At 37.4% G+C, this 26,410-nt stretch overlaps 1 protein-coding gene across 2 annotated transcripts in view; it reads right to left on the bottom strand.

Moving 5' to 3' along the window:
• LOC112052182 (voltage-dependent calcium channel subunit alpha-2/delta-3) overlaps positions 1-26,410 on the bottom strand; it is a 39,594-nt gene that overhangs the window by 5,991 nt on the left and 7,193 nt on the right. For both annotated transcript variants that reach the window (XM_052886367.1, XM_052886368.1), the window contains exons 5-20: positions 25,159-25,290; positions 24,268-24,548; positions 21,823-22,052; positions 19,472-19,694; positions 17,719-17,859; positions 17,292-17,384; positions 16,383-16,406; positions 15,488-15,514; positions 12,851-12,931; positions 9,921-9,995; positions 8,767-8,874; positions 6,131-6,390; positions 5,179-5,336; positions 3,427-3,555; positions 2,469-2,662; positions 1,520-1,654 (exon numbers count right to left, since the gene is read on the bottom strand). In XM_052886367.1, coding sequence (XP_052742327.1) covers positions 1,520-1,654; positions 2,469-2,662; positions 3,427-3,555; positions 5,179-5,336; positions 6,131-6,390; positions 8,767-8,874; positions 9,921-9,995; positions 12,851-12,931; positions 15,488-15,514; positions 16,383-16,406; positions 17,292-17,384; positions 17,719-17,859; positions 19,472-19,694; positions 21,823-22,052; positions 24,268-24,548; positions 25,159-25,290 — 2,291 coding nt within the window. The remainder of the gene's footprint in view (positions 1-1,519; positions 1,655-2,468; positions 2,663-3,426; positions 3,556-5,178; positions 5,337-6,130; positions 6,391-8,766; positions 8,875-9,920; positions 9,996-12,850; positions 12,932-15,487; positions 15,515-16,382; positions 16,407-17,291; positions 17,385-17,718; positions 17,860-19,471; positions 19,695-21,822; positions 22,053-24,267; positions 24,549-25,158; positions 25,291-26,410) is intronic.

Below are 26,410 nucleotides of genomic sequence, written 5' to 3'. Positions count from 1 at the left end.
AATCGGCGTTCTGGAGTTATAGCGTCAGGAAGGAAAACCAACGTATTTTTATATAGTAGATATGCTCCACTGAAAATTACATCTCCATAAAAAATTACAAGTGACATTTTGAAACACAAAGATACTAAATAACATCGCAAACAGCCTGGTGAGTTTAAGTTCCGTATCCCCTCTCCTATGAGGAGGGAGGTTTGACCCTTAAGAACTCTTTTACAAGGGCGGCACGTCGCCAGCGGCAGCCGTCGACCTATAGACACTTGTAGCATTTAGCGTCCGCCATTTTGTCGGTGGACTGCAAATAGTTCAAGAGAGCACATGCGTTGTGGACTTAAATAAGCTCCAGTGACGAAATCGATGTTGAATAGCTTATTGTTTGCATTTCAAAGCTTGTTTAAGCGAGTCAAAAGAAGCATTGACACTCTGACGGTAGCAGTCGCCTTTACCGCTGGCAACGTGCCGTCCGTGTTAAAAGTGTCCCAAGTGGGCTATTTTAAAATAGATTTAAAATAAAAATGCAAAAACCAATAATAACAGTCTTCAGAAAATTTAACAATTACAAATTACACAGAATACAAACTTACAGTAGTTTTAAATATTTTAGCTTACATTTATTTACGTATTTATTTTTAATTAAAAGTTACAATATTATTACGCAAAATGTTGCTTTGACACCTACTCTAGGTTAGCTTGTGTCGCAGGTGTCATCACCTCCCAGGGACCATCCAGGAGGAACATGTTTTTATATTTACAATAGAAATTTAGAGTGTCAAAGTATAAACTTAATCCAGTGAAGAGTATTTAGTAATATAATACAAGAATAAAATAAACTTATTAATAGACTAATTAAATTGGTTTTAAAGTGCCTTACTAAAGATGTGGTGGGGGTGTATAGTGTGTGTATGGTGTGTATGTATTGGCGTATGTGCGTGTAAAGTGCATGTCAGATATCAATATAAATGTTTTTATACCCTCAAGCGGCGCAAATATAGCAATCTCGTCTGAGATTGCATATTTGAGCCGTTTGCGGTCGAAACACTAGGACCGTGAGGTCCGAGTAGGTACACGCTTTCTTTACAAAGAAATTGCAAAGCGCTTAATCGACACCTCTCGTGACCAGAAGGCTGGCCTATATTTAGGCCAAAGAATTAGTATTGCCATACAACATGGCAATACTGCCAGCCTTCTGGGCACTTTACCGATGATCGTCGATTCGGACGAATTCTACGACGCCTGAGTCTTTAGATATAATTTTCCTTTTTAATTTTTATGATATGTAGTTATATATATGTATGTACGTAGTTTTAATATTATTGTAATTTTTTTTTTGGTTGAATAATAAAATAATTTACCCCTAAAAAAAAATGTTTAATATAATGATATGTTTAATACGATGATATAAGACTGATTATATTGATCAAGTCACGAGGTAACAAACATTGAGTAAAAGATTGCATCACTACTAGTTTTAGGTGGCGGCGTTTATGGTTGTAGCGTGGCTCCCGTGTGCGGGGGCACTTACAGGGAAGTTGGTGTAGCTGTTGAGAACGTCACGCAAGTGCTGCGGGTAGAAGTGGTAGCCGGCCACGCCGAGGAAGCCCTTGTCAGGGTGCGACAGCGCGCGCGCCGCCGTCAGCCAGTACCACTTCTCTCCTAGCTGGAAATAATAATAAAGCACGATATCAAAGTTGGCATAGTCGATAGGGCAGGTCTCGTAGAAGGAGCACAACAAGAGCTTGTTATGACCAGGTATTCGCCATAAAAGTTGAAAGAATACAGAATTCTTGAATTACTAACCATGAATTTTGGTTATAGAACTTTGTCTTTAATTATTATTATTCAACATTTTATGGAGTATAAGCTGTAAAACTTGGAGCTTTAAGAAAATTATGAAGGTCCGGTCGGTGACTTCTAAGACAATCAGTAAGTATTAAACAAAGTGTTTCTTCTAAAATCTAAACTAGTTAACAGAAATAGTGACTAAAATCGGGCCTGTTAGAAGGAGAATAACAAAGGGAGTAAATGCATATTTTGGAAAGGGAAGACCAAGGCGAATGTTCCTAGACCAAATTCAGGACGTCAGATTTAGGTGACAGCGTTTGTGATTGTGGCGTGACGCTCTTGCGCATGGGCGCGATGGGCGCGTGCACCAAGAAGCGGGCGAGCGGCGCCACGCCATGCCGTGTAGGTACATTGAGGAACAATGAAAGCACTTACAGTCGGCGGCGCCAAGTCGCTGTTACGCATGACGCGCACGGGCGCGACTGTCAAGTGCACCACGAGATGGGAGGCCAACACCACGTTGCGGCGAGTACTGGCATTGCGAGACAACAAGAGTACTAACAGGCGGCGGCGCCAAGTCGCTGTTACGCATGGCGCCCACGGACGCGACTGTCACGTGCACCACGAGATGGAAGGCCGACACCACGTTGCGGCGAGTACTGGCATTGGGGGACAACAAGAGCACTCACAGGCGGCGGCGCCAAGTCGCTGTTGCGCATGACGCGCACCGGTGCGACAGGCGCGTGCACCACGAGGCGGGAGGGCGCGGCGGCCGCGCGCCGGTACCACGGCTCGGTGGGCCCGTGCGCCCACTCGTTGGTGTCGGGCGGCTGCGCGTGCCGGCTCGTCGCGCGGAACAGCTGCCAGCGCATCAGCCCGCTCTCTGGCATAAGTAAATCCTCAATAATAACTCCTTCCAACTGATGTTTTAATGAGTGTTGCTTGTACTTTGGATCCAATAACTGGCCTTGTGGTCAATAAATCTATACCTAGATGATTTTTCCAATTGATCACTCTTTAATGGTTTATGGGCCGTCACAATACCAAGACACAATGTACCTTCCAACTGATGTTTTAATGAGTGTTGCTTGTACTTGGGATTCCAAATAACTGGCCTTGTGGTCATAAATCTATACCTAGATGATTAGGATTTTTCAATTGATCACTATGGTTTATGGGCCGTCACAAAATCAAGACACAATGTACCTAATGCATTCAATCCCTGTACATTTTGTTGGATAACTGTCGTACCCAATCCCTAATATTTTTTACGACAAATTGTCCGTCTTTTTGTCTGTCTATCAAGTCTATTTTCTCAGAACGAATAACGTAGGAGCGAATTCGTATACATATTTAAAAATCTGGTGTTCATTTGTATTACATTAACCAATTTCGCCGTAGAATATTCAGAAAACTACAAGTTTCTCTCTTTACATATTATGTAAAAGATCCATATATTTTACATGTTTCATATTATATTTTACTTCATACTTTAGTGAAATGTTTTGCAAAGATAAGGTTAGTTACGTACCCAGTTGTACATTTTGTACATTTCTTCACCTCAATACATCAACCGTTGACTGGAATTGCAGATGCAAGGAATGCAATAATTCTTTGTAAATACACTGTGACTCGAACGTTACTCACCGCTAGCAAAGAAGGCTATATTAGAACCCAGCTTGCAGTCAGAACAAGTTTCTTCAGCATTTTCGTTCTGCATCCATCGATATGTAGCCACAGCTTCTTTACTTAATCGCGCCATCAGTTCTTCGTTGCCTAGTCGAAAACGTAAGCATGGGCATGTAACCATATGGCTGGTCGATTCTCTTTCTACAATCGCAAAGGCTTCGAAAATTAAAAAATGTATGGAAATGACATTCACTACCGACAGGTCACGTGATAAAGTTTTCGTTTGGATATGTAATTTGTTAGTTTTCGAAGCGTTAGCAATTGTAGAATGAGAATCAATACAGCTACAGGCCCTGAGTAATTAGTATTTATTATTTCTATTGTTAGCTAAAAATTGGGTAAAATCTCATGTGTCGGTTTTACCATCTTCTGGTAAATGACGGATATCATTCACAAATTTAGTCTTTGTCACTACTACACTAAAAACTAAACCAATATTATGAAGAAGAAAGATTTGTATTTTGGTATGTAACGAACTCAAAAACTATTGTTTTATATACTGGACGGATTTGAAAAAAACTTTTACCAATTAAACAATAAAAAGCTACATTATCTGGAAGTACTACGAGGATAAGCTATTTTATTCCCGTATTTTCACAGCAACTTGGATCACTCAAAATCCTTAAAGGCGGAGGACGATAAATTGTTTTTTAAAAAAAATTATAAACATTAAAAAAAAAAGCAATAATGAGAAAAACGTTCGTGTATTGCTCTTTTTTCATAAATCTATATTTAGGCTGGTCGTTAGTAATGTTACACGTACCAAGATCAGTATCTTAGATGGAGATAACTATACGAATGTTAAGATTGAGGCGGTACTTAAATAAATGTTTGATATAAAGACGATCGATAAAGTTATCTAGCCATTAGTATATGCCACTTTATCTTTATTGTGATTTGTTAACGTTATACTGTGATTGATTTGCGACAACAGAAACCAGTACTTTGCAAAATTACGTAGGTACTTACGTGGTTATTAGATACTTCATAGTTTTTACTAAAAGTAAATAATAATAGTATTTGTACCAATCTCAATCATATCACTTGTTCAGCAAGACAATTTTCAGCTGAATTAGTTGTAGGTTTGTAGGTTTCCTTTTAGGCAACAAAGTATCCTACTAATATTAAAAACGCGAAGGTTTGTACGGATGTTTGTACGGATGTTTGTTACTCTTTAACGCCGCTACTACTGAACCGATTTGGCTGAAATTTGGAATGGAAATAGATTTTACTCTGGATTAGAACAAAAGCTACTTTTTATCCCGGAAAAAGCCATGGTTCCCGCGGAATTTGTGAAAAACTGAATTCCACGCGGACGAAATCGCGAATACTAGCGGACGCCCGCGACTGCGTCCGCCCTTAGACCTCTTTAATCCAGCAATTACAGTAGTATCGCTGTATAAATGGAGTAACTTCTCCCAACATTTCCCTTCACTGCTGTGCTCCTATTGATCGTAGCGTGATACAAGTAAACTATAACCTGCCCAGGAGTATGAAGAATAATTGTACTAAGTTTCGTTAAAATCCCTCGACTAGTTTTTGTTTCTACGAACGTACAGACAGACAGACAAAAATTTTACTGATTGCATTTTTGGCATCAGCATCGATAACTTATCACCCCCTGATTGTTATTTTAGAAATATATTTCATGTATAGAATTGACCTCTCTACAGATTTATTACAAGTATAGATAGATAGTAAGCTAATTACATTGATAACTTTGCTCCCTCGCAGTGGGCTTGATGGGTGAAAATAAATGAGTTATTTTTCTCATAGCAAATTTAGGCTCATTTTTGCGTCGCTCGATGAAATGCATTATCTCATCCTTTCGATCCTTGAAGTGCGGATCCACGTGTCGGCAATACAACCTGAGGAATATATTGAGTTAGCTTAGCTTTAGGTGCCCAAGTTTCTATATTGTTTACCGGCTTCGGCCGTGGCTAGTTACCACCCTACCGACAAAGACGTACCGCCAAGCGATTAAGCCTTCCGATACAATTTCGTGTAGAAACCAAAAGGGGTGGTTAGTCCGCTTCCATCTTAGATTACATCATCACTTACCATCAGGTGAGATTGTAATCAAGGGCTAACTTGTAAAGAATAAAAAAAATCCACATCATTAACAACCTATGTTAAGGTCACTGTTGAGCACAAGTCTCCTCTCAGAATGAGAGGGGTTATTCTAATAGTCCACCACGCGGACCCAATGCGGATCGGCAGACTTCATATAACAGGAGAAATAAGAAAATTCTCAGGAATGCAGGTTTTCTCACGGTTTTTTGAGACACGTGATATTTAATTTCTTAAAACACGCATAACTGAAAAATTAGAGCTGCATGAATCGGACCGGATTCGAACCTACGCCCTCCGAATCGAAGGCAGAGGTAATATCCACTAGGCTATCACGGCTTTTGATTGTTTACTTACTAGTAGCATAAGTTTCTTACACAAATGGTAGACGGAGTAACAGACTTAGATTAAAGCTGATCATAGTTTGTTGATATTTTTCGAAAAGCATGTGTTTTTTTAAAGAAAAAAAATATCATAGCATGCCCCTGGAATCGCACCCAGGACCGCATGATCCAAAGAGATAGACTAAACACTGGATCAACAAGGCAGTTAGTTGCAACTAGAACTAAACTATTGTAGAAAGTACTCTTACCAATCTGGATGCACAGAAAAGTCAGTAGAATTCAAAGCCTTCCACGCCTCTTCTCCCAACTTTTGCGTGAAAGCTTTATCAGGAACTGCGTGCTTGGTGGTGTACTTCGGTAGCGACGCCAGCACGGTATATTGTTCCATAACCCGCTTCCAGAAATAGTCCTTCTTCTCTAGTATCACTCGCATTCCCCCTTCAAAAATACTTTTCGCCTCCATTGTTCTATGGCCATCTGGCTGCTCGATAACTACGCTATTTCTGAACTGAAAATGCAAGGACCTTACTTCATTATATCGATTTTTTCATGGTGACGGAAACTAATGACGGTTATTCAATAGGAAATATGTATTAAGGTCTATTCTTCTTTGTTTGAATAACAAAGAACAACCATATCGATACTGAAACGGCTTCGCATTTCCACTAGACTTTCAACTGTATGTTGCCAGAGGATTTTGAGTTACTTTGGTCATATAGCCCGTCGCCTTTCCGATAACCTGGATAAACTGACAGCCCTGGTCAATGTGTAGAGGAAATGACCACGCGACCGATAACCTATTCGCTAGTCTGATCAGGTTAAGTTACTCACTGGCCACACTATAACATCAACCATTAGAAAAGATGAGGACCTGTGGAGGAGAATTGTAAACAACGCATCGAAGGGACTGCAGTGCAGACAGCCGAGGAAGATTCTTTTCTATATTGGTATGTATTTCATACTCACAACAATACAATATGTTTTTTTTTTTATTTACTCGGTTTGCTTGAAAGTTATGAATTTTAGTTATGCATGGGAAATTCCCCAGGAAATTTAAAAATAGTGTAACGTTCTCTATTGGTCCATTCGGATAGTGAAATAATTTCCACCATATCATATTGTTATTTGGCTGGTGGGAGGCTTCTGCCGTGGCTAGTTACCACCCTACCGGCAAAGACGTACCGCCAAGTGATTTAGCGTTCCGGTATGATGTCGTGTAGAAACCGAAAGGAGTGTGGATTTTCATCCTCCTCCTAACAAGTTAGCCCGTTTCCATCTTAGACTGCATCATCACTTACCATCAGGTGAGATTGTAGTCAAGGGCTAACTTGTAAAGAATAAAAAAAAAAAAAAGGCAACCAATACAAAATTGTCTTTTGTTTGTGATGTCATAGTCCACTCGCGTTGAGCGCTAAAATGCTAAAATACCCGTCTGATATTTTAAAAGTTTATAGATATTTTCCTTAAGCGTCTGGGTGTATATAAAATTATATATTAGTATTTTTGTATTATTAAAATATATATTTTAATCAGCTAAGTAACCATAACACTACTTCAACTTGATAGCGATGTACCTATATGTTGTCCGAATATATTTTATTTATTTATCTATTATAAAAAAACTCTTTATCTATGTGTATCCTAGTTGGCTTAACTGAGAACTTATCTATGTCTTTTAAATCATTTTCATATGATAAAAATAGACAAGATCGATCTTATTTATTTCGGATTATCCGATATTACGTAAAATGAATAATGTGATTTAATATCCTAGGTTTAATCCACAAATGCATTTTTAATCCCTGAATAAAATAATCTCGTTATAGAAGATAGTGTGAATAGAAGATTAAGTGTGTATAATTCTTGCAATATTTCGTAGTTTATAGTACTATTTCAATCCGGCTAGTTGCCTCGACTGGTGACAGAAGGGCTGGCTCATTTTTAACCGACTTCAAAAAGGAGGAGGTTCTCAATTCTTTGCGCAAAGGATCAGCCTGGCTGTCCAGCGCGGAAAATACAGGCCGTATTCTTGGGCATGATTTGTATAGTTATTAGGATAAGTTAGCTTAAGTTCCTTATTGTATTTTCAATAAACAATTTATAATATTTTCAATATTGGTTATGATTAAGAATATCGATATCGTTTGTCTAATTTTCACTACATCACGGCAAAAGGGTACTTTTTGCTTAATTACTCTTTTTAGTAGTAACAAAACAAGCAAGTGATCATATTATACTCGCATAACAACATCATCAAAACAGTCATTGGACATCCATTGCTGGTCATAGTCCTGTTCTTCGTTCTTCGGTCTTAGTCCTGTTCTACGGTCATAGTTCTGTTCTTCGGTCATAGTCAAGCTCTTCAACATAGTCTTGTTAGGTTTACTAAAACACAAAGGTCCTGTGCTGTCTGCAACCAGCGAGCTCTGTGATACGTTTAACATCGTCAATTCTCCCACTAAGTGAACTGAAGATATGGCGAAATATAAATACTGTGCTTTCATGAGATATAAATACTGTGCTTTCATGCGTGGGGTCGCCATTATAACAATTTGTGGCTAATGTACGTGATTCTATCGCCTGTATGCATTTATGTTAGTTGTTTTATTCTTTTTTGTAATTTGTATTTTCTGTAACTACAGTTCTATTATTGTATTTACTTATGTTGCTAGACACTAGACTCCGCGCCACGAAAGAAGTTCCGCGGAGTAAAACTTTAACTAAATTTGACAGCGCCTTACACAAATGACTGAATGAATAACTCCGCCATTACCAAATGACATTGAGCGCCATTAATACATTAGCGCCGCGTCTACGGGACTTGTTTCGTGGTGCGGAGTCTACTATTACTATTACTATTTATAATCACGCATTAGGTGCATACCTCTAGCCATTCCGGTGGATAGTGTCTCGGATAATGATCTTTGGCCGGTTGTTCCACGTCTAAGAAGTCGACAGTGCGGTATCCAGGCCTCAGTATATCGCCGTCAAACTGAAAAATAGGAACATTACAAAATAATAAATCAAATGCAAATACAATTTCAAATTCGTTTATTTTAGTACCTAGAAGTACTTAATTTTGATTTTTTAAGTTACTGGAGGTATTTTTTAGTTTGTACCTTAATTACCTAGATAGGTATATTACGCTACAAATGCTGCTGGCAATGATAATGAACTTCGTTGATTACAATGAATAAGTAACCTCATGTTTGGAGGTCTTCATTTGACCTTTATTTTTCAGTGTCCCGATATTACCTATGTTACCATGATAATTATCTAATCTATGACATTGTCGTAAGCTGGTCATTATCCTAATGAACGTGATCTAAGTCCATATTTGAAGTTCGTTAACCTAGCCCATCCCCGTCAAAATTTATAGTTTAACTTTATCAATTCGCCAAAAAACCAATTAAAAGACACTTACTTGTACTTTAGGGACAACCCTTTGAAAAACATTGGGTCTCTGGTTATTACTACAAATCTAGTAACTACGTAAGGTCGAATTCAGATGTCTTATATACGTTTTCTCTTTGTATTGTGATGAAAGGATGTGCGTTACGCCCACAGCTGTGACTGAATAATTATATCTGGTGCCATTAAATACCTCGTGTAGCTCAGTCTATGAAGATGATGAAAATATTCATCGGAGTGAAAGCAATAATAAAAGAGGCTTATTTACATATCCAATGAACGGCAGCTACCTGGCTACTGCGGCATATTTATGTATCGCTGATTTGCTCAAAGGTTGTATGATTGGAGGACCACATCATCTGCACTGCCGCGTGCTCTTATTTTTAACCGACTTCCAAAAAGGAGGAGGTTCTACGTTCGGCTGTATGTATGTTTTTGTAGGTTTATTTTTGTAAATATTAATAATGCCTTTTTGTCTGAATATATTCCATTCCATTCTGACTACACCATCGAGTCTTTCATTCCTCTCTCTCTCTAATTGGCTCTAGAACTTATAATATCTAATTATAATATACAGATCAGATGTTAATCAATCAATTATTAATTTATTAACCCGATGATACTTACGACTGGCTTGGCGTTATTGTGGATTACGATATTACCGCGATGATCAATGATGAATAAGGATCCACCGGCTCCAACCTAAAAAAAACAATTAACGAGTTTAAAAAAAGTTAGCTGTGACGTTGAACTCATACGCACACTGTACTAACGGCCGGTTTCTTCATCGCAAGTAACAGTCAAAGTAACGTCATAAATCATAAGTCGGTCGGTCTTATTCACTGAAAAATAAAGCCTTCTTTACTACTTACTACTTTTACTGTTACTTTAGCTTTACATGAAAAAACTGGCTGTAAGTGTGGATTTAAAGTTTAACCACGGTCACGGCACGAGATGAACTATTATAATCTCGTTCAGCCCATAAATCCCATATCTCCATGCGGCTGATGCTTGAAAAATTCTTTCAGTGTTAGATAGCCCATTTATCGAGGAAGGCTATAGGCTACATTTTATTCCCGTATTCCTACGAGTACGGGAACCACGCGGGTGAAACCGCGCGACGTCTACTAGTTATTTATAATTATGGAAGTAGCTAGTAGTTTATCATTGACTAGCTGACGCCGCGCTGTTTTTCCCGTAGGAATGTGGGGATAATATATAGCCTATAACCTTCCTCGATATCTAACACTGAAGAATTTTTCAAATCCACCAATAGTTCCTGAGATTAGCGCGTTCAATCAAACAAACAAACTAATATTAGTATAGATACACATAGGTTTGTCTCTCTGCGCTCGTGAAAGCGAGACGTATGCTGTGTCGATGGTAGCAAGTTTAATTTATAGATGAACTAGCGGACGCCCGCGACTTCGTCCGCCCTTAGAGCTCCTTATTCTAGCCCTTTCGCAAAATCTGTTCTTAGCAGAGATTTGTAAACTATAAACTACTACCCTTTTCTGCCTTTCATCTTTGTAAGTTTTCGAGATTTAGTGATGAGTGACCTTTCGATTATATATATATATATACCTACAGAAGATAGATAAACAAATACATCAAAATTACTCATTATCAAACTGTGATAATATCTTTATCGTAAATGATAAATTACGTATGAATTTTTCTTCGAATCCATATATTTATTTGAAAAACCTAATTGATGCAAAATGTTATTTGTAATTGCGAAACACGGATTGATTGATTAAGTATTATGACATCACTTATGATATTTAGCTGCTCTGATTTTTTATATTGTTTTACGTGTAGGTACGTCTGTGTACTTTTAGGGAGGTATATCAAGTTTAATATTACAACATTTATATATATATGTATTTGTATGTACACTTCCAACATCTACTTGATCCTTTAGGGGATGAGTTTCATTTAGATTTTCATTTTAAATGAAAATCTAAAAAATCTAAAAAAGGAAAAGGATTGAAAACTATTTTTTATTTACAAGTTCACAGGATTCGCATTTTCTGAGTCAGTCAGGTGGTATTAGGATTATCTATTAATTCTTATGAAAAAACAACACTTTTGTTGTTTTTGTTTCATCCAGGGGCGTAGCTACCGTCGTATCAGCCGTAACAATGATACGAGGCCCCTGTAGTGTAGTCTTATGTTTGAAAGTACCCAAAATTAGTAAAATCTAATCCACAATGTCACTTAATCTAGTGCTTCTCGGAAAAAAACATAAAAACCTGCAGAGTTTTCACTTCAGAAATTACAAAAGTAAAAAACGAATCTTTTTTTCCTTGGTCAAGCGTGCGCCTAAAAATGGAAAATCCTACATATACTCAAGGAGCACTGTTTACCAACAAACAAATTAAAAATGAGGGTATAAATGGCTAGTCATTTCACACCTAACAATAATTATAATTAACTTGTTCTTAAATTAATGAAAATACATTTGATTAATTAAGCCTTAAACGATTAGTTATAGTTAAAATATTTTGAATAATATTTTATAAAACAACAATACATAATTTAAAATAAAAAAGTTATGAAATGACATGCGTTTTCTACCCTCATTTCTAATTTGTTTGCTAGTAAACAGTACTCCTCGAGTATGACTTAGTATAGTTTAAATCACTGTCATGTTTATTTCAAGCGAGCATTTATGTTTCTATTATGAGAAATCAACTAATTTTTATACTGGGTCACCGGTTTCATCCATATTTATATCTACTTTAATCCCACTCCAGCTTTATCAGAACTTTCCAGTGTTATCTATATTGTTTGTGATGCACTTCTGTGTACAATATCTTCGTGTTGCATATGTGAGGCATACACTATACAGTTAGGTAGGCAAGTTGTTAATACATATCTGCTACTTGAATATGCCAATTATTATACGTACATAATGTTATAAGTTATTAATTTATTATCCTTGAAAGTTGTCACACTAATATTATAAAGGCGAAAGTTTGTGTGAAGTGTGTAAGTATGTTTGTTTCCTCTTTTACGCTGCGACTACTGAAGCGATTTGGCTGAAATTTGGAATGGAAATAAATTTTACTCTGGATTAACACATCATCCCGGAAAAATCCATGGGATTAGTGAAAAGCTGAATTCCACGCGGACGAAGTCGCGGGGGTCCGCTAGTATAATATAAGTCCGGTAAACGGGCCAAGGGCAGCTAAACTCATGTTTAGTCTGCATCTCTAATGCAATAGGATTGTAAAGAATAAGAAAATTGATTATTAAAATATGTATTAATTCACATGTGCCTACTCCATAAACTAAAACGCATAGTTGATAGGCGGCAGACAATTTAAGTATTCCGATCCAATATTCAATTATTAGAGTTATATTACAAAGGTAGTATTTTTTCTATGGAAAAGTACGCATAAGTACATGCCAGCGCCATATTTATCCTCGTATATATTACTGTTTTCTACGAATAGGTACAACGTTATCGTCAAGGCAACAAGTGAAAAGCCCTTAAGAAGATATGACGTAAGTCTATACGTAGGCTGTTATACGTTGTCATATATACTCACCAAATGGTAAGGTAGGATCAGCTTGAGATGGTCAAGGGGTATGTCAACTCCTGCTACACCCAGCAGTCGGTTCACGGGATACTAAAAGTAAATAAATTAATAATTAAAACCTTAATTAAAATAAATAATGATATAATAAAAAGGGCTCTTGCCACCATAAATATTCCTGCGCTAATCGAGCCGACAGGAATAAGTCGGGATGATGGCAAGAGACCTGATGGATTGACGCTAGTTCCCTGGGAAATGGGGCGGGCCCTAATGTGGGACGCTACATGCGTTGACACATTAGCACCATGTCATAACAGGGAGACAGAATCAAGACCGGGAGCCGCAGCGGAAAACGCTGGAACCGCTAAGTGGCATAAGTATGCCTCTCTGACAGAGAGTTACATATTTGTACCTTTTGCCGTTTAGACCCTTGGGCCATGGAGTCGCAGTACCTACCAAAAAAATTTACCGAATCATTTCACCGTGGCTTGTTGCCTCGACTGGTGACAGAAAAGCTGGCTCATTTTTTTGCGCAAAGTATCAGCCTGGTTGTCCAACGCGGAAATGCAGCCAGTATTCTTGCCATCATTTCACGTGGGCATGATTTGTATAGTTATTAGGATAAGTTAGCTAAGTTCCTTATTCTTTCTCAATAAAAAAAAATAAAAACTAAATTAAAAATTTAAAAAGGCAACAACTCTTAAAAAGTAAAAAAACAATTGTCATTTACCAATCGTTACCAAATAAAACATTGTTTATCGAAATGGGAATTGAAAAATACAAAGTACAAGCAGTCTTTAAATATTATATTTTCTGATGAAACTAAACAATAAATTTTATTCATTTTAAATGAACTTAGACTTTGACTTTTATCTTTCATAAAAAAAAATTAAACAACCCGTGATTAACCTACCTACGTCACGTGGCTTATAAGTGTTTCGAAAATCCGGACTCTGGTATCGTATCAGTTCTTAATCTGTTTAAAACTGATTAATCTATTTTGTTATAGGTATGTACTCTTATATCCATATGATTTGAATTTTGAAGCATTTAAAAATAAATTCTGTTTCGATTTTCGCCAATTTCACAACTAAAGGCAATATAATACCTATACCTGTTTAATTGACGGGGAGGTCAAAAATAATTCAATATTATGCAATTTCGAAAATAATGTGCTCTTTTCGAAATTGCATATTATTGAATTATTTTTTGACGTCGGTTATACATACATCTTACAAATATAATATATCTAACAACATATTTAAAAATAAATAATTTTAGTAATTTTCGAAGGCTAATTAACACCAAAATGACACAATAATTAAATTATACATTGGATTGGAAATTATACACTGGTTTGGAAAATAATTAGTATTTTGTTTAATTCCTGGACATTTTAAATTATCAGACATGTGCCCTTTTCTAAATTGCATATTTAATTATAATCAAACAATTTATGTCCTTTATAACTTAAAACTTTACATCAATAAGTTGATTGTTATTGTGGTCCAAATGACCACAAGTTAAATTACCTACATACGAACAAAACAAAGCTTTGTATGAAACCAAATCTCAAAATCTGTGGTCATAAATGTTGCGAATTTTTATTAAGTAAATATTGTCTATTTTTATAAAAAAATACATAATTCCAATACCTACTTATTGTCTGCAAAAATATTCTTTACAACAATTTCTAGGCATATGACAACTCACTACTGAATGATAATTACAAATTTTTTAAACCTAAAGTCTAAAGTTGGATTAAAACTGTGTCTGATTGGAAATCACTAAATCCCATAACAATGAATTGCACAAAATATTTGCGAATATTTACGTAGGAATGTTGTTTGGGTATCTTTGTATTCACGACGCACATTATTTTGATCCTAAAAATTAATATTTTAATACAGCGTAAAACAATGTAATACCGGGTATTTGTATTTAATCAATCCATTTAATCAATCCTTTCCATGTTATCTCAGACTAGCGACTTCGCCTGTGTGAGGTGAATTTTGAAAAATCCTTTATAACGGATAAACTCGTAATCATAATCCGATCCCCGTCATAATCTGCGTGTTTAGTAATTATGATATTTAGTTTATTTAAAACTATGATATTTATTGAAAGCAAAAGGCAATTTTGTCAAGACTCCTTGTTACAAATATATTAATTATTTGGTAATGAACTTGAATCTTTTATGTTTATAATTTTTTTAATTTCAATTCAAATGAATGCATTAGTAAAAAGCAAGTGTGCAGATATTGTAAAACATTCTGAAGAACTAATTAAAGAAAGAAAGTAATTTTCTTTATGTATTGAAAATTTAGAACCTCCCAGCTTTAAAAATACCATTGCTGGCATTTTTACCAGCAATTTTGTCCGAAACAAATCCTATGAAAAATTTAACTTGGTCAACAACCTAACCTTTCAAAACTATTCTAATTAGTTTTTGATAGTTAGGTGGTGTAATTTGCGTTTTATCCATTAATTACGGGGCACCTTGTATAGTCTACAGCCTTCTTCGGTATATGAGCTTTTTTAACACAATATGAATTTTAAATTCAAACGAAAAAAACCAAGATTGATATAAACAAACAAACTCTTCAGATTTATAATATAGATTTTAGAAAATGTATGAAAAGAACATACCGTTCTTGTGGCGTTCCTTTGTTTTTCCTGAAAATAGTACAAAGTAAGATAAGCAAAAAATATTAATTCAACTTATGACATGTTTTCTGTGCTTATGATTGATGAGACAGTACTGCAAAAAGTGAGTAAGACAATAATATTCTGTAACGATGTTTTTATAATTCGACTAGCTGACGCCGCGCGGTTTCACCCGCGTGGTTCCCGTTCCCGTAGGAAAACGGGGACAATATATAGCCTATAGCCTTTCTCGATAAATGGGCTATCAAACACTGAAAGAATTTTTCAAATCGGACCAGTAGTTCCTGAGATTAGCGCGTTCAATCTAACAAACAAACAAACAAATTCTTCAGCTTTATAATATTAGTATAGAGAGTGGGAGTTCGTCGTTTGTCTAGACTCTGGATCAGTGGCGGTGGTAATTTCGCATTTATACATTAAGATTAAAATTACACAATAGCTTCTCTGCTCTAAGTTTTGCTAAAACAAAAGTTACTTATTTTATTGTCATAAAAAAATTTCATATTCGGCTCTCTGTTGAGCAAGAGTCTCTTTTCAGACCAAGAGGGCTTAGGTAAATATTTCTCCACGCTTGCCCAATGCGGATTGGCAGACTTCACAGAGGGGTGTGGCACCTCCAACTTCCCTATTCCGGGCTTCTGAGAATTTCATGGAAGAATGAAAACCCAATATTTCATTGCCTCACCCGGGACTCGAACCCAAGACTTCATTAAGGTCATGGCTGAGGTAATGCTTAGCTAACCACTGAACCAACGGGCCACCTACCGGTAAGTGTACCTGTACCTACCTGTATTTTTCAGCTGGTTTGTGAGATGATAAGGCCTTCATTTTAAAATAGTTTAAAATATTTGGTGTACCAATTAAAAAAAATACTTACTTCATCTAATGTTATTGTAATATTCTGAAACAATAATGATTTGTGTTAATAACAGCTATTAAGATCCCTATTAAGATTTTATAACATTTGTATAGCAATGATAAATGCCTAGATAATTCAGATTAGTGCTTATATTACCGAGGAAAGTACTTGGAATTATTATCACCTGACTAAGTTTTATCTGATAGTAAATTATACCTGTACCTACCTACTATATTAATTAAAAATAATTCGAATATGGAAAACAAAAGAATAAGAGTAATTGCCATAACTTGTATAATTGTCTAAGATCGGTATTAGAAACGACCTTCACCCATCTGTTTAATGGATGAAAAGTGTTTTTTATCAAAACTAACGGACGCCCGCGACTTCGTCCGCCCTTAGACCTCTTTAATCCGGCCCTGTCGCAAAATCCGTTCTTAGTAGATACGTACTAACTATAAGCTACCTCTCTGCCAAATTTCAATATCTCAAAATGTCTCAAAATCTTCTGGCCAAAGTTTCATTAATGATAATTAACAATGGTTAATAATAGTTAGGCTAGAATTTTTAGGCAACCTTACTAAAAACTTAATCCATTAAACAGATGGGTGAAGGTCGTTTCTAAATCAGACAAGTAATGGGTATCTATTCACATAGGTATAGTAGAAACTATACCTATGTGAGTAGATACCCAAAAATTAAAAAAAAAAAAATATATATATATATATATATATTTAAGTTTTTATATATAATACCCAACGATAATAGCACCAAAATATTGACCTAAACAAATGAGTCTCGATAGGGTTGGGTTATTGCATTAGCATCGAAATTATTCAAGTAGGCACATCAAAAGAGTGTTAGGGAGTGTTTTATATAGATTCCATGATTAGCACAAACAACTAACTACTAGGTATATGTACTTACTTCAACAGTGGTGCTGTCAAAAACGGGAACTGAAACGCTGACTTGTAGCCTATAGTTTATTTCTTCGCCTTCGTAATATTGGCCATATTTTTCCTAGAAAAAATATAAATTTAAATTCAGTTGCGAGATTGTATCTATTACCTATAGAGGAGTATATAGGAGTAGGTACAATAATTCAGTTATCTGGTGCTACCTATCGGCACTCATTAGTTACTACCCTAACCGAAAAGCGTTCGTTCACAGAAATTGTAGACGTTCAAGTAGGTATTCATAGAAAAATCTTGTATAAAAATACTTCTTCCAAGTAAGACCACTATCATCTGACTGTCATTGATTAAAATATATCGATCGCACATCGTAACTACTCATGCGATTACTCACTGTAGCGATCTGGATACATTTTGAATAGTTTTCTATCAAAACTCACCAGTTTTCGCATATGCAGATAATCTCCGTATTGGCGGGTAGTCGCCAAAAACTGATCCTTGTTACGTCTCAGTTCCGCATAGCGGTACACCTGCTCGGCGTTTTCCTTCTGTTGCCAGTAATACTCGCTACGACGAGGGTCCTGTGGTTCAAAATAACCAAAATGACGAGCCGACTATACTACAGCCTTTCTTGATGAGTACTGTTTACCAACAAAGAAATTGAATATGAAGGTTTTCTACCTTCATTTTCAATTTCTTGCATGTCATTTCATAACTTATTTATTTTAAATAATGTATGGTTTGTTTATTAAATGTTATATAAAATATATTAACTATATCCAACTGTTCTAAGGCAAATCAATTTTCATAAATTTAAGAACAAGTTAATTTTAATTATTATTAGGTGTGAAATGACTAGTGATTTATACCGTCAGTTTTAATTTGTTTGTTGGTAAACAGTACTCATCAAGAAAGGATGTAGCTAGTATTATTCTCAGTTGCAGTTTGCAGTAAACAAGGAATACACAAAAATCAATACAATGTGGGCCTGTTCCAAGGAAGTTGCATATCTCCAATATTTTTCATTATAGTTATTAGTAAAGAAGTGTAAGTAAGTGTGTAGACAATTTAATCAGTCACGAAAATAAATTGGGCTATCGGTTTATAATTAACTATAAGTACACTGAATCCATCTTAGCCTTTGCAGACGATCTTGCTATACTGACGCGTAACCCGTAGGGAATTATTTAATGAAATGAGTTCTGTTCGTGAACTGGGGGACTTTTAATATTTTAGTACTTCTGACGATTTAGATAGGCACCTATAAATTTATGTACCTATTGCATTTCCACGTCACATAGATACAGTAGGAATGTCACTTAATTTGGGAACATCAGGGCAATCAATCATGTCAATTACATTCCAAATAATCAATTATAATTAGAACGGAAATAATACGAGTAGATTTTATTTATTTTTAGAAACGATTTTTTTATCTATAGCTCGAACAAGCCAACTAGGCACCATAGTAACTATATTAAATCGCGGGTTTCTGATATGGTTGAAAAATAAATACAAAAATAGGTTTAAATAAAATGTTTTTTAATGAAAGTATTTAATAAAGTTTTTATTTTTACTTTAAATAACACCTATCAGAAAGCTGCGTGAAGTAACATACTCTCACTTGGATTGGTCGAGTAATAACTAACTTTTTGTACAGATCATAAACATTCAAACTTGGAACCAGAAAATTATCCAGGACTTTTATTTTCTTTTTTTTTTTTATTCTTTACATGTTAGCCCTTGACTACAATTTCACCTGATGGTAAGTGATGATGCAGTCTAAGATAGAAGCGGGCTAACTTGTTAGGAAGAGGATGAAAATCCACACACCTTTTCGGTTTCTACACGACATCGTACCGGAACGCTAAATCGCTTGGCGGTACGTCTTTGTCGTTAGGGTGGTAACTAGCCAAGGCCGAAGCCTTCCAGCAGCCAGACCTGGACTAATTATGAAAATCTCAATCTGCCCAGCCGGGAATCGAACCCAGGACCTCCGTTTTGTAAATCCACCGCGCATACCACTGCGCCACGGAGGCCGTCAAAACTCCACCATTATAGGAAATCGTAATAATTCTAACCTTTTACCCAACAATACGGGTAGGCGATAATGTTACTTAAGTAATCTGGTTCCAATCCTTAGTCTTTTAAATGACAGTATATTTTGCGTAGTTACATCAAATATTATATTACCTCAACATTGGCGTAGACGTCGCTGTAAACCCGCAGCCTATGCTTCCGTTGCGCCACCAGTGGTCGCTCGAGTACGCGCAGGATGTTCATCACTTGCTCCGTGACGTCAGCATGCGTGATCAGCTCGGCGAAGTAGCCGTCCCTGTCGCAGCTCACCGATTCCCCGTACACTTGAGTGTCGTCTCGCAAACCGAAGCGATCGTGTAACCACAGCACGAAAAGCCTATAAGAGAGAAACGGTTTTAATTTGGTAAAGCAGATGCCCCAAGTTCGCCTGGAAACTCTTGAGAATCCATAATAATATGCATTATTTTTAATACAAAGATTACCAGAAAAAGCACAGCCCGGTTAAAAGATATCTATATTTCCCAAAGGCCAATCTGAAAAGGAATATTTTGTCTACATTTTTCATTGATGTTCCGTTCCCATTTGCTCGTCGCATGGATATAACAAGTAGGTCAACAACACAAATACTAATTTTTCATTTCGAACTAATAGTTCCTCAGATTAGTGCGTTCAACCACACGATCAAACAAACAAAGTTATCAGCTTTATAATATTAAGATAAGAAGAAGTAAAAGAAGATTGAAGCAAACGTTCGTAATAATTATATCTTGCCCACATATAATATAAAATGTGGGCTGACGCTGATATAGTTCATCGAGTTGCGAAGCTGATGTTGCAATGCTTGGGGCAAATAGTTCGAAGAGTCGACGGACGTTGGGGACCCAAGGCCAAGGTGCTGGAATAACAACCCCGCACTAGAAAGCACAGTGTTGTTCGACCCCTCCACCAAATGGACTGACGACATCAAGCGAGTCGCAGGGATTCGCTGGATGCAGCTCAGAATCGTGACAAAAGGCCTATGTCCTGCAGTGGACGTCCATCGGCTGATATGATGATAATGATATTGTTTATGGCCCACAGTGCGGGGGCAGTGGGTTTTTGTGCTGCCTATTGCGCATGAGCTGACTGTTGACTCACGCTGTAGTACTATCTGAGATTAATGTTAATGACCAAAACGAAGGCTTAACTTGTTTTACGGTTAATACGATTACATTTGAGTAATATAACCTCAGATACAGTAAATAGTAGGTACAAAACATTCGGTGCGTGAGTTCAACACGCCTTTCGCTTGATTTTTCTTGTCATTGTGATTGCGGTTGTCAGGCAAAAATTATAAGCGCAAGCTTAACTTTATCTACTCGTATCCGTGGTACTCTAATATGAGATGTATTGATTTTAATAAAGATTATGTTTATCTTCTTAGAATTTTTATCTTAATTAGGTTTACTCGTTATCGGCTGTCAAGAGCTTTAATTTAAATTAATAGATTACCTCCCGCAGCAAATTCTATATTTGGATTTAACAAGAGCGAACGCACACTACAAGTACTTCATTCGCGTCCAAGTTTTTTTCACTGGACTAGAGATAACCTATCTCATTTAATCAAGGCTGAAATTTTGTCAGCATTTGCTCCCATAGATGTATGGTAGCCAATAATGGTGTTCTGTGTTGGCTTCGGAAGATAGTAGGTTTTAGATGTCCTTGTACTAAACATTGTAGTCATGAAATTCCCAGTTGTAGCCTGGAGTCAAAGTCGGCAATACAATCTGAGAAGACAAGCGAAGGGAAACCCTCGGTTCTGCAGTATGATGTAAGATTTAATGGAGTATCTACTTATAGTATGCCTCAAACTTTGAGATCGAATCGCTATCATTCGATTGCAATCACGCCCATGGGCGTAGCGAGGTACGGGCAGAGGGGTGAGGGGGCTACCCGCCCTAGAGAGCAGTCGATCACTGGTAAATCGAAATACCCACGAGCTCACCTGTACTACTAATGTGAGAGTTAGGTACACCATTTGAGATATCTGCCCCCCTGTATAGAATCCTGGCTACGCCCTCACGCAGCACACTACAGCACTTGCAGCCTATGGTGGAACGAGTCTAGAAGATGTCTGTTTAGTAATGGCCAGAAAAATACCATAATGTACGTGGTAGAGAAAAAAGAAAGCTGGAAGGACATTCTATATCTTTGCACTAGCTGATGCCGCGCGGTTTCACCCGCGTGGTTCCCGTTCCCGTAGGAATAGGGGGATAATATGTTGTCTATAGCCTTTCTCGAGAAATGGGCTATCTAACACTGAAAAAATTTTTCAAATCGGACCAGTAGTTCCTGAGATTAGCGCGTTCAAACAAACAAACTCTTCAGCTTTATAATATTAGAATAGATATAATATTAGAATAGATTAAAGAGTGAGGAATAAAATTTAGGTACCGCGTTTATTATTCGTAATATTGGCCGCCGCTGCCGTGGCTAAATTTTTTTTTGGGAAATCTTGAACATACCTAACATAACCTTCTGGATCAAGCGACCTCATTAGGTCAGTATAATTGTCGTAGAGGCTGTCGGTGACCAGGACGAGGGCTTGCTGACAGGACGGCGGTCTCCCTGGAGCCTCACGCTGCCTCTTCAGAAACTCCATCGAGTAATGGATTGCATCCGCCATCAACGTCTCGTTCGTTGTGTTCTGATGCGGCAAGACAGCCATCATTGCAGCTGAGTTGACGTGGTTGGCCTGAGAAGTTGAAATATCACGATGACCAAGTCAATATTCACACTTCTTTACTAATTTTTTCTTAGAAGTTAGCCCTTGATTACAATCTCACCTGATGGTAAGTGGTTCTAAGATGGAAGCGGGAACTTGTTAGGAGGAGGATGAAAATCTACACCTCTTTCGGTTTCTATAAGACAAGACAGGCCCAGCCGGGTATCGAACCCAGGACCTCCGTCTTGTAAATCTACCGCGCATACCACGGAGGTAAAAGTAAGTGTGTCTGTTATTTTTTCACGGATAAGCCGCAGAATCAATTTTGATGAAATTTCGTAGAGAAATAAATTGGAACTTGAGGCAGATTATGGGCTACTTCATATCAATGGCTTCCGCGGGATTTCTGAAAAAGAGAATTGCAGGTGGCTTTGGATCAGGAGGTCCTAGGATCAAGTTCAGGGTCGGACTATGAACTATTAAGAAATCTTTCTTTGTTTCATGTTACTAAAACTAAAGTGTTAGTGACATATAAGTCAACCTAAAACCCAGCGAGAATTTCTTTTCTATCTAATGATGGTTAATTTGTTTAGCCCAAAAAGAAATTATGAATCTAATACATACGAATATACATAATAACAATTATCAAGCCTAATAACAATTAGCTCACGATATAAATAAACATACTTAATTTAAAAACAAATACGAGTATGCATAGGTATTATATAAAAATACAAATTCCTATTTTTCCAATCGATAGATCAGATATCTTCCTTAATAACAATTCATTCGGTCGGTACAATCGAATTATCAAAAGTAATCGATAGATATGAGATCAATCTATTTTCAGGAATTCCGATATCATCTTACATGTAATAATTAATTGTAGTCTCAGACACGGAAACCAAATAAACTGATGAAATACATGAAGTTTGATACATACGAGTACCTACAATACATACATTTTCTCATTCGCAACCCGGAATTGGAAGTTGGTGGTGTTACCACCTCGTACAAAGATTTTATACCATTCGATATGTCACTAACCCGTCGAAATTGAGGCAGACAAAAGTGGCTTATTGTTTTATGTTATCGCCGCGTTGTAACGACTTGCGGTACGGACGGCTTCAGTATACTCGTGGCGTTCGAGCCGTCCACATCTCATGTTGTGTAATTCTTAAATTTTTTTAATTTAAATCACCTCTGAGTCAAGTCAACTCAAGTCACTCTCCCCGCCTATCCCAAGTAACCCATACTTGGGATAGGCGGGGAGAGTGACTTGAGTTGACTTGACTCAGAGGTGATTACAAAAATAAAAAAAACTAATGTCGAACAAATGTTATGATTCACAACATTTGTCAGGACAACTTAATTAACAATCAAACTGTAACCAAAATAAGACCCTAGAATGGCAGAGAATGACCTTGAGTGAAGTCAGGCACTTGTGAACGTTGTGGTTAAAGGATCCTTTGACTGTTAACAAACACTCCCCTTTTCCACTCAAGTCACCCCCTGTCTATACCAAGTATTCTTTATGGGTATAAAGAATTACACAACAAGAGATGTGGGCGGCTCCAACGCCACGAGCACACTGAAGCCGTACCGCAAGTAGTTGCAACGCGGCGATAACAATACCTACTATAATTTCCTGTAGGTGTTTAATGTCAATACATATTTACAACATTCTTTGGAGCAATACTTGTCTAGTGCAATATAGAGTTTCAATGGAATATTAAAATCCATTATTATTGGCACAGAATAGTACAAGATTAGGGTGGACCGCTTCATGGTCCCTAGTGTTGTCTCCGGTGTTGCAATCAGTATAGGCCTATATTGAACGTCAGTTCGTAAAGAGATAACATAAAATTAAAAGTTTTGAAAAGCCCCCGAATATCATGAAAGTATTATTACACTCGCGATCAAGTCGTCAATATTCTCTTTCAGAGCGCTTTCATTTGAGACCCTACTTGAGTATATTTGCAGACATTCGGTTGTTCTTCCTCACTTTCAACCCACACAACTTTTAAACAGCTCAACCGATTTTCATCAAAAACACTCGCCCGTAAGTCACCTTTGATACAAAAATCTAAATTGAAATCGCTTCATCCGTTCGGGAGCTATGCCACAGACTGACATGCAGACAGACAGACACGTCAAACACATCTTATACTACGCACGGATGGAAAACCTTGTCTCTACGGATAGAAGTTCATGCTCCCCCACCCCCTAAATAAATAATGCTTACCGGCACAAGTGATTCGTTGAAGCACGGGATAGGCGACTCTACTACTACGTTGTACCGCAGCACATTCACTTGGTCATCGTCTGTGAGCGCGCTGAGCAGCGCTAGTGTGAACTGCTCAGCCTTCATGAGGTTCGAGGAGTTGCTCATAGAGCCCGACGCGTCGAGCAATACAAGCACGTCACGCGGCGCGCCCCCTGCACTCACGTACCACGGGCGAAGGCGGCAGTCGTATAGTTCCTCGCCGTCCACCTTCAGTTTGTACATGCTTGACCATAGTGCAGCTGTAATTTTTTTTAATAAGTGTAAGCGCTAATGATTACATAGGGGCCGGAATCAAGATTGAGACGGTTCGAATCTAGTCTTTTAGGGTATAGAGCTATTATGTCGTACCCACTCCTAACCAAGACTTTACCACTGATTACACTCGAAATGAAACATTTGGTCATATAATAAGTATTTAGAAGACACTTAAAAATAAATAAACATTACAAATTTCAAAGAAAAAAATTTAACCGACTTCAAAAATGTTAAACGTACAGACTTAAATAAAAAGCGAAAAATAACATCAAACGAGTATTATGTTCCTGCTGCTTTGCTGTTGATTTCCTGCTGATCAATTTGAAGGCGGTGCTAACCTGATGATGTATTAATTCAAGATAACATAAAGATTTAGATTTTCAGACAGTGTTCTTTCAGGGTTTACATTAACAAAACGCCGGCTTAGCACCGCCTTTTTATAATTTAATCCATTTCCAATTTTGCGCGTTGGAAATAGATCTTCATTTAATTTCATACTATATTTGAACGCTTTTTTAACGCCCGCTAAAAAACGCTCGTGCGAAAGGGGGTTTGATGTTGTTGGTCTGTCTAATTAAATAAATAAATAATTACCAGGATAATGGCGCATGAAACCTTTGGCACTGCACATGTACTGCAGATCTAATGTGGCATCTTTAGCGTAGTTGTCACGAAAAGTGTCTGCCAGACCTTCCGTCCAGTATATGTGATTTAGCACACGAGAATCTGCAACAAAATTGATGAATACGTATATGAAAGTTAATTTTTATACTTGTACTAGCGACCCGGTCAAGCTTCGCTTTGACCTTTGTGCATTTCTTCCCTACCCTACTCCTACCCTCCCCCCACGCTACCCCCACCCTACCCTACCCCCGCCCAACCAGTAACCTACCCTACCCTATTACCACACCCTACCACTACTCTACCCCTTCCCTACCCCTACCTTACAAATACCCTACCCCTGAAATCATTATTCATTGTTTTTAAGATGTATTCTGCTATTCTTGGTGGAGACAAATCCAACGAATCAAAAACCATGAAAATCGGTCCAGCAGATCTCGAGTTGTAAGTGTTGTAACAAACCCGACTTTCTTTTATACATATATATAGATTTTTCAAAAAATTGAAATAAAAACGTGTATGTGAACTGTAGCGTTCGTTATTCTATAACAATGGTTTTTAACTTTACAGCGAGTTTTAAATTTGTCGTCGTTTCTGTCTAATACGATACTATAAATAGAGATAGATGTAAATGAATTCGAAGCTCCCACTATCGAGTTAGAAAAAGACATATGGTATGGTTGCATTCACAGAACAGAGATCGCTAAAAGCTAATCTTATATCTGTGATTGCATTATTTTTAGGCTACGGAAGAATTCGACAATATTTTTACAAAGAATTAATTTGAATTTCGATTTCATCATTTTCAGCCGATGGACGTCCACTGCTGGACATAGGCCTCTTGCATGGACTTCGAAACAAAACGGTCTCGAGCCGCCAGCATCCAGCGGCCCCCTGCAACCCGCTTGATGTCTTCGGTCCACCTAGTGGGGGGGTCGACCAACACTGCGCTTTCCGGTGCGGGGTCGCCATTCCAGCACCTTGAGACCCCTATGCCCATCGGCTTTTCGAACTATGTGGCCTGCCCATTGCCACTTCAGCTTCGCGACTCCCTGAGCTATATCAGTGACTTCACTTCAGTTAGTTAGAATTTCGATTTACGTACGTCATCAACCCATATTCGGCTCACTGCTGAGCTCGAGTCTCCTCTCAGAATGAGAGGGTAAGGCCATTAGTCCACCACGCTGGCCCAATGCGGATTGGCAGACTTCACACACGCAGAGAA

Source organism: Bicyclus anynana, chromosome 17 (genome assembly GCF_947172395.1).
Source record: "Bicyclus anynana chromosome 17, ilBicAnyn1.1, whole genome shotgun sequence".
NCBI lineage: Eukaryota > Metazoa > Arthropoda > Insecta > Lepidoptera > Nymphalidae > Bicyclus > Bicyclus anynana.
The sequence above is the reverse complement of the archived record's forward strand: the minus strand, read 5'-3'. Positions and strand labels throughout refer to the sequence as shown.